This window comes from Harpegnathos saltator, unplaced genomic scaffold (assembly GCF_003227715.2).
Source record: "Harpegnathos saltator strain DR-91 unplaced genomic scaffold, Hsal_v8.6 scaffold557, whole genome shotgun sequence".
Classification (NCBI taxonomy): domain Eukaryota; kingdom Metazoa; phylum Arthropoda; class Insecta; order Hymenoptera; family Formicidae; genus Harpegnathos; species Harpegnathos saltator.
The window spans coordinates 259,732-278,079 of record NW_020230379.1 but is presented as its reverse complement, the minus strand read 5'-3'; the positions used below and the strand labels follow the sequence as shown (position 1 = coordinate 278,079).

The 18,348-nt window shown below is 47.0% G+C and overlaps 1 protein-coding gene and 1 long non-coding RNA gene across 5 annotated transcripts; both read right to left on the bottom strand.

Annotated features, from left to right (window-relative positions):
- Nucleotides 1-10,242: 10,242 nt before the first annotated feature.
- LOC105189165 (putative nuclease HARBI1) lies at nucleotides 10,243-12,510 on the bottom strand. The gene is made up of 5 exons (XM_019844125.2): nucleotides 11,908-12,510; nucleotides 11,567-11,652; nucleotides 11,289-11,396; nucleotides 10,880-11,159; nucleotides 10,243-10,546 (listed from the first exon to the last, which is right to left on the bottom strand). Exons 1-5 carry the CDS (start codon nucleotides 12,194-12,196, stop codon nucleotides 10,425-10,427), a joined length of 885 nt encoding a protein of 294 aa, XP_019699684.1. The 5' UTR covers nucleotides 12,197-12,510; the 3' UTR covers nucleotides 10,243-10,424.
- A 2,582-nt stretch (nucleotides 12,511-15,092) lies between these two features.
- Nucleotides 15,093-16,789, bottom strand: LOC112589618 (uncharacterized). Of its 4 annotated transcripts, XR_003113673.1 has the most exons (4): nucleotides 16,291-16,305; nucleotides 16,093-16,152; nucleotides 15,491-15,712; nucleotides 15,093-15,408 (listed from the first exon to the last, which is right to left on the bottom strand). It is a non-coding gene; the product is annotated as an uncharacterized LOC112589618 (long non-coding RNA). The 4 variants fall into 4 exon arrangements; XR_003113674.1 differs by lacking the exons at nucleotides 16,093-16,152; nucleotides 16,291-16,305 and adding an exon at nucleotides 16,772-16,789; XR_003113671.1 differs by lacking the exon at nucleotides 16,291-16,305 and having other exon boundaries at nucleotides 16,093-16,184.
- Between the last annotated feature and the right edge of the window lie 1,559 nt (nucleotides 16,790-18,348).

Genomic DNA, 18,348 nt, shown 5'->3' with positions numbered 1-18,348 from the left:
AAGGGCGGGTCTTGCTCATCACCCTCTTGTACGTGCGCCTCCACGGATCGTCGTCCAGGGAGCTCATCATTTGCTCCCAGGCTGCTCGCGTAGCCTCGGCGATGGCGGCTCGGAGGGCTTTCCTGGCAGCCAGGTAGCCCTCCTGTGCCCTCGTGACATCCTCGCCTCTTCGTCGGGCCCGGTATACGCACCGCTTGGCCTGGACGGAAGAGTCACGGAGTTCCGCGATCTCCTCCGTCCACCAGTAGGCAATCCTACGACGGCGAGGGTGGGCTTGGGTCATCGCAGCGTCGCAGGTCGACGCCACGATATCCACTGATTCCTCAACCCCTTCAGGGGGCTGAGGGCCCACTCACCCGGCTCCTTCTCAAAGTGCCAGGTGGCCACAAGGACGGCCGCTTTGAACCTATCCGCGTCAAGTCGACTGAGAGCCCATCTCCTGAGGAGGGGAAGTTCCCCCTCCCCGGGGCAGCGGGGAGCCCGCACCCGTGGAGGTCTGGGGAGGCGGAGGGCCCACACTATGTACCAGTGATCGGACAGTGTTTCACCCTCTACCTCCACCATCCACTCCCGGAACAACCGGGCGGCTGAAGTGGTTGCCCAGGTCAAATCGATGACCGACTCCCCCTTCAGCCGCACACAGGTTCTGGCCGACCCCTTGTTAATAAGCAAGAGGTCTAGCCCCGCTGCCCAATCCACGAGAGCCTCGCTCCGGGGGTCCTTCTGCCGGGGACTGCATCCCCACGCTTCCACGTGGGCGTTAAAGTCCCCGGTAATAACGACGGGTCGGGGATGGCTCCTACGAACTACCTCCCCGATCCCGTCTAGGACCCCTTAATACGAGCGAGGCTTCGAAAGGCCTTGTTTATTTCTCCGGTGGTGGACGTAAACCCCCACCACCGTAATGAGCTTACAGTCGACGGCTACGAACGAGGATCCCTTCTCCCTGAGCTCGCAGGGAGGGGTCCCCGCCACGGGGTTTGCCACCATGACCGAGCCGTCACTACTGCCGAACCAGTTCGTGCTGACCGGCGGGATATAGTGTGGCTCGGCGGCCACCCCCAGCCCGGCACCCAGCTCTAGAATCCTGTTTCAAAACAGGTTCTGAGCTTGGGTGTCGGTGCCGAGATTGGCCTGTAGGACCCGGAGAAGCGTGAAGGCTAGGCCTTCACGCTTCTCCGGGTTACCTACTTCCGCCCCCTCTTGGGAGGCCTCCGTCGGCTGAGCCGCTTCGGTCTCCCCTGAGGGGGCATTGGCCTCAATTTTGGTGGCCTCATTCGCGGGTACCTCACATTGCGCGGAAGCTTGGAGGATCCCTACCTGAACGATTCCCTCCCCTGAGGAATATGGGAGGATGCGTCTACCTGGGGAGTCGGGGTGGCACTCCCACCGGCTCCCCTTCTACGGTTGTTGGGGGCTTCACCGTTTCCAGTTCCACCTTCCTCACCTTCTCCTTCCTCTTGAGGGCAGGAGGTCCTCATCCGATGTCTCCTCCTTCGGCTAGTCCCTCTACTCCGTCACTGGCCTCTTTTCTCCCGAGGGGTGACGTCTCCATCTGTGTGGGAGAGGAAGAAGAGGAGTCCCATCCATGCTGCTCCTTTCCCCACTCTTGTGACATCAACACTGTCGAGGCCACCTCGTCATCCTCCTGGTTCCTCGACGGTGGTTGTGTCGCCTCCGGTCTCCTTTCTTCCACAGGATCCCTCGTTGAGGGGGTGTCAGGGCCGACACCCTCCACAGGATCCCTCGTCGGGGGGGGTGTCGGGACCGACACCTCCCACCCGGTCGGAGGGGGTCTCCGCGGGGGTTCGGGCCTCCCCCACTTCGACTCCCCCCTTCCCGGTCTCTTATCCTTCTCCCACCTTCTTCACTCCCCTCCTCCTTCCGGGAGGGGGCTTGCAGGCCGGCCTTCCGATCTTGTGATCGGAGGGCCTGCCCGCCTCGGCGCAGACAGAATACTTGACCGCCATCTGCCATCCTTTGGCGCGGTGCCGGGGTTACCGCAGCGGTAACAGAGACCACTGCGGTCAACGGCGCTCGTGCACCGCTCACGCACGTGCTCCCGCTCTAAGCAGCTGAAGCACAATTGTGCGTGAGCGGGCAGCGCCATCACCCCGTCGCGGGTCCATCCCACCAGGACCCGCTCCGCGGCAGCGACCTTCGCGGCCGCCGCCAGCGGACACCGCACCACCACCGCCCCTGTGCCCCTCTGGAGACGCTTATACCTCCCGCGGACACTTCCGCGGGAGTGCATCCCCCAACGCGGGCTACGGCGGCTGCCATCTCATTGGCCCCGGTTGTCGCTTTCAGACCAGAGAGTCTCACCGCTGCGAACTTCTCCAGCCTCTGTACCCGAAAACTGGGGCCTTTTTCCGCCGCCAGCTTGCGGAGTTCCCCCGCAAGCCGGTCGGCGGAAGGCCCGGCCTTGAGGTCAGGCACCTCGACCATCATGGCCCCGCTCAGGGCCTTGCGGACCCTCAGGGATGCTTCGATCCCCAGGTCCTTTGGTTGAATCCGGCGCCTGGCCTCTACCATGAATTCATGGTATCGGCCTTCTGGGCACTTGATAGTGATGGCCGCCGATCTTGGCGGCTTCGGCCTTTTTTTTTTTTTATAACGCAGGAGAAACCCTTCATGGGTACCCTCCGCCCCCTGGGAGGGGCAGAGGGTTATGTGAGACTCTTACTCACTAAAACTCCTGCGGGATGTCTCGGACCAGTCGGACCGAGATGGGGGGAGTCAGGGGAACTGCGCCAGCATTCCCTCCCCGACACCCCGGCCCCAGGGCTCTCACGGAGCTCCACGCCCAAGTACCGCGCCCATGTGGACCCTCTTCTGGAAGAGGGTCCGGGCGAGGTGCCCCGATCGGCACGCCGATCGGGTTGGCCTTCCGGTACTTTATGGGAGAGAGGGGACATCCACCCTCCCTCCCCGCCCCCTCCACAGGAGTGATTCCACTCCGGTGGGGGGCGGGGGAGCGAGACCTTTTCCCAGAAGGCCCCGCTCCTCCCTATCCTACCTCGCTGACGTCCGGGGAGGGCGAGGGGGGGGGTTACGCCCCTCCCCCCGATGACCATCCCCCACTCGTCCGCATGCGGGCCCGAGGCGGCGACCCTCGGTTGTCCGAGAGTCGTTGCTCCTCCTCGGCCGGCGCCACCTCAGGCCCGCTCCCTAAACCTGGGGAGCCCCGTCCCCTCCGCCGTCTCCTAGGATGGTCGGAGGGACGGCGCTCCCACTTGGCGGCCTCCTTCTGGGACATGATGTCCTTGCAGAAGGAGGCCGCCTCCCCCCACACCTCCTCGCTCCCGCACATGGCGCGAACCATGCGCGGGAGCGAGAGGGCCTCCACTCTACACCCCACCGCCCGGGCCAGGACTCGGCGCCGCTGGTCCCATGCGGGGCACGAGACCAGTGTATGTTGCGGCGAGTCCACGCGCTCCGGGCAGTGGTGGCACTCGGTGGTGGGTTCCTTCCTGATCCTGCACAGGTACCTCCCGAAACATCCATGTCCGGTTAGCACCTGCACAAGATGGAAAGACAGCCCGCGTCCCCTCCTGCCCATCATTTCTGATAGGCAGGGGCGGATAGCCTCGGTCGTCCAGCGCCCGAACCCTCGTGGGTCCGCCAGTTCGGCGGACCACTTGTCGAGGGTCCGGGCGCAGGCCTGGTCTTTTAGGGCCCTCAGGTCCCTGGCCGATAGTTCCTCCCCCCTCCTGCGGAGCTCCTTTATACGCCAGTATAAGAGGAATCTCTCTTCAGTGAGGAGCTGCACCGGGGGGAGCCGGCCAGGGTGGTCGCCGCCAGATACGAGACGGTGGCGTACCCCCGGATCGTCCTCATGACCACCGGCCACCGGCATTGCCAGACGAATCAGGTTCTTGTTGCGACCGGTGGCCAGTAGTCGTGGCGCCCAAATGGGCGCCCCGTAGAGGGCAACCGAGTGCACGACACCGACGTAGAGGCAGCGAGCCCGCCATCCCGGGCCCCCCTGAGTTCGCATCAAGCCGGCCAGAGCCGTGCTCATTTTGCGAACCCGGGGAGCCAGGCGCCTGAAATGGGCCCCAAAGTCCCAATGGCTGTCCAACGTCAGGCCCAGATATTTGATCGTGGACCCGACGCGGACGCGGACACCATACACCAGAACCCGGGCCTTTCGCGGCCTCCCCTCACCCCGTCGGCGATGGAACAACATCGTCTGGATCTTTTGGGGAGACCTCTCAGCCCGAGGTCTCTGATGGTGCCCACCACCGAGTTGAGTGCCGTCTCCGCTCGGAGGCGAGCCTCCCCCCAATTCTCCCCCTCGGCGAGCACCAACGTATCGTCTGCATAGCAGACCACGTGGGCGCCGAGGGGTAGGGGAGAGCGCAACACCCGGTCGAACGCGATGTTCCACAGCGGGGGCCCAATACGGACCTCTGCGGAACACCGCGCTCCATGCGGCGCCAGCCTTGGACCCCGCCTCTCCTCGAGTAGGCGAGGTCCCTGTCCCTGAAATAGGCCAACAGGATACGCCGGAGATAGACGGGCACCCCGTGATATTTGAGGGCCCGCTCAATCTCCGGCCAAGGCAGGGTGTTGAATGCGTTCGTGATGTCGAGAGACACCGCGAGCAACACCCTGCCCCCCTCCTCCACAGCAGTACGGGCCAGGTCCCGGACATGCTGGACGGCGTCCAGCGTAGAGCGTCCGAGCCTGAACCCGTATTGGTTGCTGTGGAGGTCCGGCCCTTCCAGGGACATATGCTGGACGAGGCGGTCGGCAATGATGCGCTCAAGCATCTTGCCCGCCTCGTCCAGCAGACATATCGGCCTGATGGCTGGCGCCCCGCCGGGCGTCTTGCTCTCCTTCGGGAGGAGGACCAACTTGGCCCTCTTCCACTCATGGGGGAAGACTCCCACCTTTAGGCATCTTTCCAGAACGTCCCGCGTGGCTGCGGAGCGGCTTCGGTCTGCCCTGCCTCGCCATCTGCGCCCCCTCCTGGGTCCTACCTTAGGGGTAGGATTAGGGGATTCTCCCTTGGCCTTTCCCTTCTCCACCCCCTGCGTCTTCTTCTTACCCCTCCTTATTACCTGCGCCCAGGTCTCTTCCTCTTCTTTGGCCTGTGTCCGTTCCCCTCCCGGGTTGAGAGCTTCCAGTAGCCCTTTCTGGGCAGGACGACGTGCCCACTCCTTCAGTTGTTTCGCCGGGACTCCCATTCCCAGCTCCTTTTCTTGGTCCCCCGGATTCTTGGCCTGGGAACTTGAAGGTGGACCTCTATCTCCACCATTTAGGGCCCTCTCCCGTTCCCTCCTCTTTCTCTTCTTCTCCTTCTTTCTCTTCTTCCTCGCCTTCTCCTTTTTCTCCTTCCCAGGCTCCGCTGGAGGTGGCAGAGCCTGAGTCCTTTCCGATGCCTGACCTTCCCTCTTCCTGGGAGCCGGAGTTGGTGTCGAGGCACCTGCCACCTCAGGCACGCGGCTGCCCCTCCTCTCGACGTCGAGGCGGGCCACTACAACCCTCAGGTTGTCAAAGCCCGTCCCGACGCCGCCAGGAGGGCCCGAAGCGCCCAAGGTAGCGTCGAGGGCCTCTCTCACCCTTCCGGTCTCCCCATCGGGACAGGGGTCTCCTCCGGGAGGTTGTCGTCTAACGACGGCACCTCCTCGGAGGAAACCCCCCTCCCCATCTTCATCTCCTCCTCTCCCGAGAGGAGAGTTGGGGAAAGCTTCCCCGTCCTCCTCTTCTTTCTCCTCTTCCTCTCGAGGGTCCAGGCGTCCCTTAATTCGTCCTCCGTAGACGTGGAGCCCCCGGTGGCGTCCGCGTAGGTCCTCCTCCTCCTGTAACTCAACTTGGAGGGGAGAGGGGGGTACTCTCGGAGGCTGAGGGTCGACGGCCTTGAGAGCCCTCAGCTCCTCGGCCTGCCACCTCGACCCTCATTCTCCTGTTCTCCTCCCTCAGCCCCTCCATTTCTTTCTTGAGGGCAGAGTACTCGCCGCCTTCCCCCTCTTGCGCCGCCACCCTTGCAATCAGGGTGGCCATCGCCGCCTCGGAGGTGGCCACGGCGCGGTTGATGAGGCCCACAAATGTCCATTTCAGGGTCCGGGACCTCTGCACAATCATTTTTACCGCGCCCAACGCGCGGCCCACCTCCGTGGCCAGCTCCGCAGCTCTGACCCCCTGAGGAGCTCGGCGGAGGCGGGATCCTTATATACCTCCTCGGCCGGGCGTGCATCGTTCATCGAACGATACATTCCCTTGCCGAGGAGGTCCCGGACCTCTCTCTCCAGCCTGATAAGCTCCCTTTCCTTTTTCTCTTCCGCCTCTCTCTCCTTTCTCTCCCTGATGCCCACTCCCTTGAACGTGGTAGGTGGCCTGCCACGCTTCTTCTGGGCGGGCATCAGGGAGGGAGCAGGAGCAATCACCACCATGACCGACGATCCGCCGCTGCTTGTGGTGTTGTTGTCCGGTCTCGTCCTTTTTCTGCCCCCCCTTATTCCTGACAGCTCCATCCGTCCTTGTCGCAGCTGTCTTCGTCGCTGCTTGGGAGGCCTTAGTGTTGAGGCCCGGTTCGGCCTCACAGCCCCGCTGGTCGTCCCCGAGATTGTGGCTTGGATCGCCACACTCCCATCACTAGTGGTCCTAGAGATCGATGGCTGGACAACCCTCGATTCCAGGGTCACCGTACACCTCCGCGTGATGGAGATCCTGGAGTCCTGGGACAGAATTATGTCGGATCGCCGATTTTGCATCGGTTTTGCTCCGACCCGACGTTACATCCCCTCTTCAGCTCTCCCGTTCCCCATCCTTTGTTTTCCCCGTGTCCCCCGTTTCTCGCTGGGGGCGGGCTCTCTCTTTGACGAGAGGCCCGGCCTGTTGGTCTCTGGTACCGCGGCCTCACTGGCTTCGGAGGCCCCGGACCCCAGGAGCTTCACTGTCCCTCGGTGGGTGGTCGCCTGTATCCTGCCCGACAGGCTCACCTGCCCACCCTCGCGGTCGAGGGGGCTTGCCGGCTACGCGCCGGCGGGGACGGTGGTCGATCCCCTGAATGTGGCCCCTTGCAGGCTATTCCTCCAAGGTCCACGGCCTTACCCTCCTCGGGGGGTGAGGAGGAGGCGCCTACCTGTTGGACTTGTCCCACCTCTTTCACTCCTACTCTTACCTCTGAAAAATCACCCACAAGGGGTGGTAGGCTCTGGGACGGGCTGCTACGCCCGTCCCAGAGCCGCGAGCCCGAAGGCTTTAAGTCCGAAGACTCGGAGTTTTTATTTTTTTAATATTGTAAGTCCATTTTTGGTCCCACGAGTGCGGCAGGAAAGAGGCGTCGACCCTGGATAGAGCCCCCGCATTACCCGGGGTAAGGCTAACATGTTCCCGTGGTGCGCCAGGTTCCACGGGTGAGGAACCACTAGCGACAGGTCGCGCACCTGCCATTCATCTCATAAGCGTGGCATACCTCAACCGTAGGATTACGTGGTATTTTATAGAGGACCCGCCTCGCGGTCCGGCCAATAAAGGCAAGACCCCCGGCCCCAGAGGCATGACCTAGGGTTACGGTGTGATAGGCTAGGGTCTGCTGGTGTTCGCCTGGATCCCCCGTACCAGGTTGCCGAAACTACTTGGCCCCTCGCAAAAGTGTGGGGTTATACGTGCCTCACAACTACGGGTTTGAATTCAGGGTTTTCCTTCCTCTAGATCGATTGCCTTCACCAGGCTCAAGAGCCCGCTCTGCCCGCGACCTTTGGGACCTTAGGGACCTTTGGATTGTACAAGTATGGTCCTCCAGTCCCTATATAAAACTTGGAGGCAGCTGCCTCTCCAAGAGTGTTACGGACGCTCTTAGTCTGGTCCCTCTGTACAGGCCACCCCGGCATGATAGAACCTGCCAGGGGTCGAAACCCCCGCCGGTACATCATTAAGACACGCAAGCTCCCCCACCATAGCAAGATGGCGTCCACGGGGGAGATTTAGTTGTTATACTGCACTACACTAATACAATAAGTGTAACGAACAGACTTTACCTTGCAATGACAAGTTTCTTAACCTATCATATTCTATCTTAAACAATATTTTTCTCGCTTTGTAGAGTCGAGCAATGATTTTTAATTCAGATTCGGCTTCTACACATGAAAATACATAAAACATGTGAGTTTTAGCAAAATCGGAGGCGGCGTGCCTCTTCTAAATAATTATCAATTATGCTGTTAATTAAAAACTAAGATTTACAATTCTGTATGTATATTCTGATTGTATATTTTACTTACATATAATTACTTTACACAATTGTAAGTTGCTGAAGACATTTTTCTTTTTCGCTCCATACCAGCTGTATTCCATGGCTAATTCATTGCTGAAGATTTGTCTCATTAATCTTATACACGATGGCCCATATTCAGAACGCGCTAACATATACGCTGACATATACGCTTCTAAATACGCGAGATGTAAGTGCGTTTGTTAGCGCTCGTATGCAGAACGCAAGAACAGAGCACTATTACCTAAAGACGCAATAACAACCAATAAGAGTGCTCGTTTCCGAGCAGTATGTAGCTATTGGTTCTTTTCATATCACTATGTGGATGCGGCAAGAGTACGAGACGCGCGTCGTCCAGCGATGTTCAAATGTCCGTTGACGATTTTTGAAAAGTGGAGTGCTCTAATATATTGTCAAATTGTGTATAATAAGTTTATTTATTATATTAATTTACATTTCATTCTTATAATTTTGTTACATTGCTTATTTATTATTCATTGCTTGCTCTTAACAACAGATAATTTTAATAAATATACATGTTCGTATCTTTATAGATGAGCTTTATAGATGACAAGAGAAGGGAAAATTTTTCTGCCGAAGAAAAGAAAACAATAATTGACTTAGTCTTCCAGAATAAAAGTATACTGGAAGACAAGAGCAATAGTGTAAAAAATAAATGTTCTCGGCAGGAAAAATGGAAAAATATTGCCCAAACAATATCGGCAATAGGAGTTACGCGAGAATGGAAGGAGGTACGCGGTGCGTATCAACGTTGGAAAACACAGGCGAAAAAAAATTTTACGGCACATAGAAAAGCATTAAAAGGTACTGGTGGTGGTCCACAAGAATCAGAACTTTCCCCTTTGGACGATATGCTCAGAGAAATTGTTCCAGCAGATTTTAAGGAAGATGAAAATATGTTTGATAGTGATGCAATGGTAAAACTATATCATAAATTATTAGTTGTAATATCAAAGTTACAAAATACATAAAATTTATTAAATAATAAATTCTCTCCGAATGTATATAGAGATGCAGTCCACAGGCTAAAGAAGGAACACACAATATAAACAATTATTTTCTGGATCCTGCTACAGGGTAAGAAAACTGTATACACCCAGCCGCAGTGATTCGTCCCCCCTCCCCTTTAGATTTAAAGAGGCAGGCCTAAAAGATGCTCGCTCGGATTCATCTACAATAATTATACATGTGTACATTATACATATGTATAATTCTTGTAGATAAATCAGAGCGGGCATCGTTTGGGCTTGCCTCTCTAGATCTAGTGGGGGACGAATCATTGCGGCTAGGTACATCATTTTAGAAAAACTACGCCAGTTTCCAGTTAATTACATGCAGGATCAAAGCAAGACCATACAGTGGAATATAACAGTTTTACAGTGCTTTTCAGCAATCTCATTCGCTATGCACTCGTTATCCCATGTTTAATTTATAAATACTATTGTTATCATATTTTGTTTAGAATTAATTGAATTGTAGAATGTTAATGCCTGAAGAATAATCTGAAAAAGTAGCAGAAGAAATTCATCATTCTGATTATCGCCTCCTCAGAGGAAGTTGTTCCTGCAAAGCGAAGGAAGAAAGATATGTCAGGATTTGAAGAAGCAATGTTCAACCTGCATAAAGAAAAAATTCTTGCTGAAAGTGAACGCAATAAAAAAGAGCACGAATTTAAATTAAAATTGTTAGAAGACGAGCATAGCAAAACTATTGAATTAATAGAAGAAAAAAAGAAAGTTCAACAATTAAAAATAAAGATTTTAAAGATAGAGTTAGGGAAAACATTAGAAAATTTCAATAACCAATATGAATTCATAAATGACTAATGTTAAATATAACTAATTAAATTATATAACTTTTGCTTTTGTTAACTTTTACTGGAATTTGTTATTTGAAAGACTGAATGTTTCTTTTATTTTAAATAGACTGTTATTTTTATATAGAAGGTATGGGATGTAAGAAATAATGAAAACTGAACATTTTGTAAAAAATGTAGTATAATTTATTTATATTTATTGGGGAACGCAGGATGTTTAATGACAAATCTGTTCCATTAGAAATATTAAATGATATTGTATTCAAAATCAGTATTGAAATGAGTCGTGATATCCAAGTAGAAAGAAGTACTTTCAACAAACAGTTGCAGTGAAGAATATGAGCTCAATGTTGCAAAAAACGATCAGCCAAAATGACGTTGTGCAAAATCCAAACGAAATGCTGCGCCAAGTCGTGCGGCTGCATATGAAACAGCAGGTCCTTCTTCTTCTTCGTTATAACCGTCGTCCTCTTCATCATTTGGCTCTTCAACAAGAATATATCATATTACATATGTAGAGAATAGAATGTTATACAATTATACAAATTTTTATTAGTGCATATGTTTTCATTTTAATATCAGTATATATATATTCATTACTCATATTACATTGTAATTAGTATCCTTTTATTATACTTGCCACTAAATACTAAATAACAATAACATATTATATCAATGTTACAATTTCTCACTAAACAATGTAAATGCAATATAATATATATATTACATTGCATTTACATTGCTGAACAAGAAATTATAACAACGATGTGTATTGTTACTGTTGGTGTTTATACTGGATTTGGATTTACGATGCTTACCATATTCGAAGTTATCATATTGTTTCCGTATGTTGGAGAGAACTGCCATAGCGATTATTGCAAGCTTTGCTGTTCTTAAACTGATCTGCATGTCATTACGTAATCCTCTGAACATTCCTTTCCACTCGCCAAAAATTTTTTCAATAGTAAGACGTGTGCGGATATGGGCCCGATTGTATCTATCTTCAGTAGGAGTTCGAGGATTCAGGAATGGAGTTAGGAGGTATGGTCTGCAAGGATAACCAGCATCTCCTAATAAAATTCCTGTCATTCTGCGTTCCTATAATATAAATAATAGATACGAAATGCTTGTTATAAAACAAAATATTCTTGTAATGTAATTAGAGATACGAATATTTTTATGATAAGTATACATAAGATTGTGTAAATTCTATATAATTATAATTACCTCAAACTTCTCCTTCAGACGACTTGAATTCCATATCCGGGAGTCATGAGCACTACCTCTCCATCTGGCAACAATATCGAGAATTCGACGCTGTGCATCACAGACCACCTGCATGTTTATCGAATAAAAGCCTTTTTGGTTCACATATAACATACTTGTTCCTGGCTAGGGCATTTAATATGTACATGTGTACAATCAATGCACCCTACTACTTATGGAAAATGAGCTATGTTGTAAAAATCTGTTTGCAGAACTTCTCTGGCATCAGGAAAACGTACAAAATGTGGCAAATGACTGGCGATGGCCTCAGCCACTTTTGCCACAATTCTAGATACTGTTGGCTGCGACACACCATGTAGATCACCTGCAAAAATATATTGCATAAACATTATTGTTAAGAAATTTATATTGATGATTATATACATACCCACATAATACTATATTAATATTTATATATATATTTAATTATTTTCATTAATATATTATTATTGAATTTGTATATATTATTATTACATATTCTATATGGGTGAAGTTACTTAATTGTAGTTAATTTACTTCGTTATATAATTGTAACTGAATCCATGCAAAATATATATGTGTTATTTTAAATAATACAAACCTAACTCCGTCTGGTAGCATCCTTTGGCATAAAATCTTAAGGCGATCAGCACTTGTAACGCTGGTGACACATTCTTTATATGCCCAGCCTGAGAAGATAACCTCTCTTCTACTAAGCCTACGCACAACCGCACTGATTCTTTTGACAATCTGTGCCGATTTCGAAATTCAATATCATTTAATGTTCCAAACGGATCAATTCTGTCACGAAAAACTTGCGGCGTCCTTTCTCGTAACTGTGCAACATCCTGCACTTCCCGTATATCATTCATCACGCGAATGTACTCCATTGCTTTCTTTAAATGTGACAGGAGTTGTTAGTGCGCTTATACATGGCCCTGACCACTTTCATCACGTGCTGCTAAGATATTGATATGTTAGCGCGCTGTTACGACTTATTCGTGGTTCTGAATAGGGATTTTGCTAAACACGCGTGATTATCGATGTGCCCTAACAAAACGCTGCTATCATCGCGTTGAGAATACGCGCGCTAATAAAAGCGCTAACATCTCGGCTTGTTAGCGCGCTAATATCTTTGTTAGCGCGTTCTGAATATGGGCCGATGTTTTTAAATCCTCGCATACAACTCGAAACAATTGTTTAATCTGAAATGTAAGTACAGCGTTAATATTAGTTCAATATTTCGTCTAATGACATTTATTAATTTATATATATTATGACTCTATGGATCCTCTCTGAGACTATCTTTATTTAATTATGTCAAAAGTGAGAAATTGCATGACAAAAATTATTACAGCATACGTTAAAATAAAAAGATTTGTCTATTAAACAACAGTTTCTCTTCCAATCGAGTCAAAAAAATATGTAAAATGTTCCGAATATTTTCCTGTTATTATGATAATGAATAGTTATCCCTGACAGTACAAGAACTTCTGGGAATGTCCCAAGAACATTCTGAGGATATTGCTATATCCTCAGAATGTATGCAGGACGTTCCCTGGATATCTGTGTTGTTAGGACCCAACGAGAAATGACTTATCGAAATGATATCAAATCGACGTCGAAAACATATATCGAAAACTAATTGATAAAAGCATCGATTTTGATTCACTTATGTCACACCTTTCGATGAATTTGCGACGGGATAATGAATCGATTTCGATTCAATAATGACGCGATTTCGACTTATGAATGATTCGATTGCGACTCACTAATGATTTAATTTCGATGCATCAATAATTCTATTTCGATTGAATATTGAGTATGAATTTGTTTCGATTGAATATTGAGTATGAATTTCACTGCGGCGGTATTGAATTGGATTATCAGAAGCGAAAAATATGAATTGTTCTTGTATTTATTATACACATTAAGGTAATTTAACCGCCACGATAACGTTTAGAAATATCTTAATGACATATTAATGATGATACCCCCTCCAAAGTCCACTCTCGAATTAATTGAATGAGGTACTTTTCTTCCTTATTCTCATTAATAATTAAAACATTTTCATTATCATTTTTACTATTATCTAAATTATCATCCTGCCTTTCACTTTGTAGGCTGACATTAGATTGAATACTTGTATTTGCTTCACTATCATCATCCTCACTATTAATGGTCATATCCTCATTATCACTTATAATCTTTAGGATCAGCTTGTAATCTTTAGGATTAGCTCTAGGATTAGCTTGTTCAAAATCATCAGGCACATCATTTTCATTCAAATTAGTAGTCTCATCAGTATTCTCATTGTTTCGCTGAGTTGACTGATGTATCCGATAAACTATTTCATCCATCTTCATTCTCTTCAAAAAAGTTTCATATGTCTGTCTCTTTATTCTTCTTTTATAAGTTCTATCAATCTGACACAATAAAATAAACATAACATCAAATAAGAGAAAGGATTAATGTTTACAAACATACAGAGTACTAAGACCATCTTGTTTTTGTAAACTTTGTCTATTGTGTACATTACGAAGCATAGAAATAGAATATTTTTGCAATTTTCTTTCTTTTTTAATAACTTAAATCAATTTATAAGCCCAGCTAGCCAAAATTAGCTCAAGCAGATTCTGAGCAGGATCTACTTTCAATTCTTAATGACAGAAAAATGGCACAAAAATTAGGGAATCTATTGCGGTTTTTTGAATAAAGTGAAAATTGTAAAAATGAGTAAATTCACCATGTATTGATCAATGAACTTATTAATATTGTAGTAAATTTATTTACTTTTGCAATTTTCACTTCGTTGAAAGAACTGTAGTCTATTCTATATAATGGTTTTGCCTAACAGTCAAAATTTTGACAGAACCTGCTGACATGCTGTGCTACCAAATTGACAGCAGAAACTAAATAGCAATTTGATATAGCAATTTGATAGCAGATTAGAGGCAGAAATCGAACAAATTATGTATGGGACATGATTAGTTTCTGCCACAAATCTGATGTAGAATTATATCAGCATGCTGCAGACAAAACATGAGCTTAGTAAAGACATGAATGGTTATGGTTTTATTGTGAAATTATCACATTTCCCAGATAGCCAAATTTGTAATGCCAAATAATTCCAAACACATACTACAAGTTTTGTCAGCAAAAATAGCACAAATTTGAAACAAAACTTGGTATTTCAAATGATGTCGACAAATTGTTAACAAATATGCAACAAACTTTGCGTACACAACTTGATGCCAAATTAACGTCAAATACAGAGCAAGGCTTGACAAAAATCCGACAAGAAATTAGCGTCAAATAAAAAGCAAACCTTGGTGGCAGAACCCGACAACAAATTCACGCCAAATACATGATAAACCTTGGCGCCAAATCCACAGCAAACTTTGGTGTCAGAATCCGACAGCAAATTGGCGCTAAATACAGCGCAAACCTTGATGTCAGAATCCGACAGCAAATTGGCACCAAATACGTAGCAAACCTTGGTGTCAACGCGACACCAAATTGACGCCAAACCCACAGCAAATCTTGGCGCCAGCACGCGACACCAAATTAACGCCAAATCCACAGCAAACTTTGGCGTCATACGCGATATCAAATTGACGCCAAATCCATAGCAAATCTTGGTGGCAGCCGCGATACCAAATTGACACCAAATCCACAGCAAACTTTGCTGTCAAAGTTTGACACAAATTTGACGCCAAGAATTAAATAAAATTTGTCGCTTTAATGCCATAATTTTTTTATTTCAGGAATTAAATGAGTCACAAATAAAAATATAAATGTTTTTATTAGAGCCATATATATTACAGTATCAACGTCAACGTCTTAAAAATGTGGCACTGAAAAGTGCTGATTTGCTCCACCTTCTTCGGGTAGAGTATGTGTGGTGTATGTGTGTGATGTGAGGCGTAGGAGCAGCACGCTACTTCACAAGTGACCCTGCGAAATACGTGTGATGTGTGTGTGCGTGTATGTGTGTGCGTGTGTGAGCATGTATGTGGAATCCCTCTCTCCTGCAGCAATCCCTCTCTCCTGTGGCAATCCCTCACTCCTGTGACCGTGGATTGTCGCATCTGTAAATACCCTGTAAATACAAAAGTTTTTACCTTTTCAAAAAATTAACATAAAAATAAATATTATCATAACTGTCGTAATCAACATATTACCGTTTATTTCCTTCTTGTTTCTTTATGTATTTTCGGGCTCTTCCTCTTGTTCTTCCTCACGATCGTCGCCCCATAAGTCCCTCTGGATCCTTGGTCCTCCTGCCGTTGTCCCTCGTCTTCTGTGCCTGTGCCGCTCCCTAGCTGTTCGTAAGGCCGCTTGCATTTGAGTTTGGAACTCGGAACGCAGAGGCCTTTCGAAATGCCGATTACGACATATACCATCTGGAAAATTATAAGTTATCATTATATATCATGATATGTATCATAGATGCCGAAAAAAATATTATATTAATATCATGTGACAAACATCGAACGTAGTGATATCATAACGACGTACTTGCTACGTCTGTCAAGATAGAGTTAAGTGACATGAATATATAAAAGCCTTATCATTTCTTACATCAAAACTTAGACGATATTCAGCCCTACACATAAATTTGCAGATTGGGTAAGTTACTATCATTTTCATAAGATCATAATAAATAACTTATGTGTTAGGCTTAAAATCGTTAAAGTTGTGATGCAAGGAATGGTAAGGCATTTATAGATTGCTGGTAATTATTCAGTTCAGGCCCCTCACCTCTGATTTGGCTGAAACTTACATATATTGTGTATTTTGACGCGTAGAAATTGAATCTATAAGTCAAAATCGTCGCTCTGCACTGCGAATTGAGATATAGGATCAGTTCTTTATAGCTGCACTCTGCTGAACTAATGCAATAAGTTAAAATCTGACAACTATATTTTTTCTCACTCTAAGTTATTGCATTAGTTCAGTATTGCAGCTGCAAAGAACAGACCCAATAATGGTTAAAGTTGACTGGGATGACAGGTTAGAAAACCTTGGTCTGTTCTTTTCAGCTGCACTGCGGAACTAGTGCAATAAGTTAGAATGAGACAACTATATTTTTTCTCACTTTGACTTATTGCACCAGTTCAGTAGTGCAGCTGAAAAGAACAGACCACCTGTCATATTAACGAGTTAACAGCAACACTAGTATACTCTGTGGCCACTCAAACAGCAATAATTTTATAGTTTCTAGATATACTTTAGAAGAAATGTTAGATTAAAAAACAATTAAATCAGAATATTTATCGAAGTACCCAGCAAACATATGTTTTAAAAGCGAGATGGAAGAAGAAGAAATTTCGTCTGGAGGTGTATCTGTTAATAAATTGTTATTTTGCATCAAGGTCTCACAATATTTAAACGCGTTTGTCACTTTTCCCTTGAATTTGTCGTCTAATTCCATTTTATCAAAATTATCCAGTACACAATACCGCTTCGATCGTTCTCTCTCGGAGCCCTGAACGAGTGAAAGTGAACGAGGCTGCTGCTTCTTACTAACAGAGGAGCCGACGTCCCCACTCTTTCTAAATCAGGTACCACGGTCTTTTGACAAAGAATTTTTTGTTAGGCTTCGGGTCGAATGCGAACGAGAAACCAACGACCAAATTCAAACACGTTGAATCCTCTGCTATACTGTCTCCATCAAAATATTGGAATGTAGAGCAAAGCTTATCACATTGAATACAAAACAAATAATATTTAAAATCGACTGCGATAATATAAAACGGGATTTATTAGTGAAGTATGAATAATATCACTGTTCTTATTTATTATGAATATTTACTTATTTATCACAATGTATGCAGAAAGAAATATATTTTCGAATGTTAATGATTTATGTTTTCCGGTCTCGCTTTTAAAACAACCATGTGCCTGTAAAGAAAATGCTTTTATACGATGTGCATGGTGCTCTGTGAATTTATGTTTTTCCTGTTTCTATGATAAGTATCACCCTAAAAATTGTTCATTTAATACAGAGGAATCTGTGATGTAAGAATTATTTAATATTACTATAACTATATTTGCATACAATAATAAAATACCATTTGTCTCCACCAATTCTTCGCATTTCAGTTTTCTATCCCAGAATTGGCCTACATATTAAATACTACATAATCATAACACAGTTCTTACTTATTACGAATATCACGATATATGCTATGAACATTTCTTGCTAATTGATAAAAAAAGAATGGTCAAAACCGAACTTGGGTCCTACAGCGTACTAGCCGCAACCGCAGACGCTGCGCCACGTCCGCTGACTCGAAAGTTGCTGCTACGTATCGAGTATGGCGCGTGGAACTTCAAAATTTTTTTCTCCGAAACTAAGGCCTATTGAGGAAAACCCTTTGATCCTCATGCACAGGGGAGGTCCCTCTACAATATATTCGAGAGCCATCAAAATCCTTTATTAACAGATCTGAGGGTCTCCTTGTAAGATCTGTGAGAACTGATTTTAAGTAACCGTGAGAACAACTGATTTTAAGTAGCTGTGAGAACAACTGATTTTAAGTAGCCGTAAGAACAACTGATTTTAAGTAGCCGTGAGAACAACCGATTTTAAGTAGCCGTGAGAACAACTGATTTTAAGTAGCCGGTTGATCCTGAATAACACTAAGTGCATGAAATTTCGAAATTTGAACGGCCGTCATTTTTAATGGAGCAGTCGTAGCGACTTAAAATTTTAAGGGTGTGTTTGTTATGAAAAGACCTTTCAAATGAGCCCCCACTCGACCTTAGTTCAATTTAAAATTTTCACGCCCCCTTTTACCCCCGCGTACCAGGGGGTGGGGAATGATTGGTATCCATATCATAAGGTAGCTTTTTTGAAAAATCAAAATACATGTTTTACCGCGTGACAAAAATCTGAGGAATGAGCGCGCGCTCAGACGTTATGGGAGGAGCATCTAGCCGCTCAGGCTAGAGAGCATTGCCTAGTCGACAAAGGATTTGTTGCCGGCGCGCGGCGAGAGAAAGGACAACGCGCCAATGTTCATGTCCTTACCTC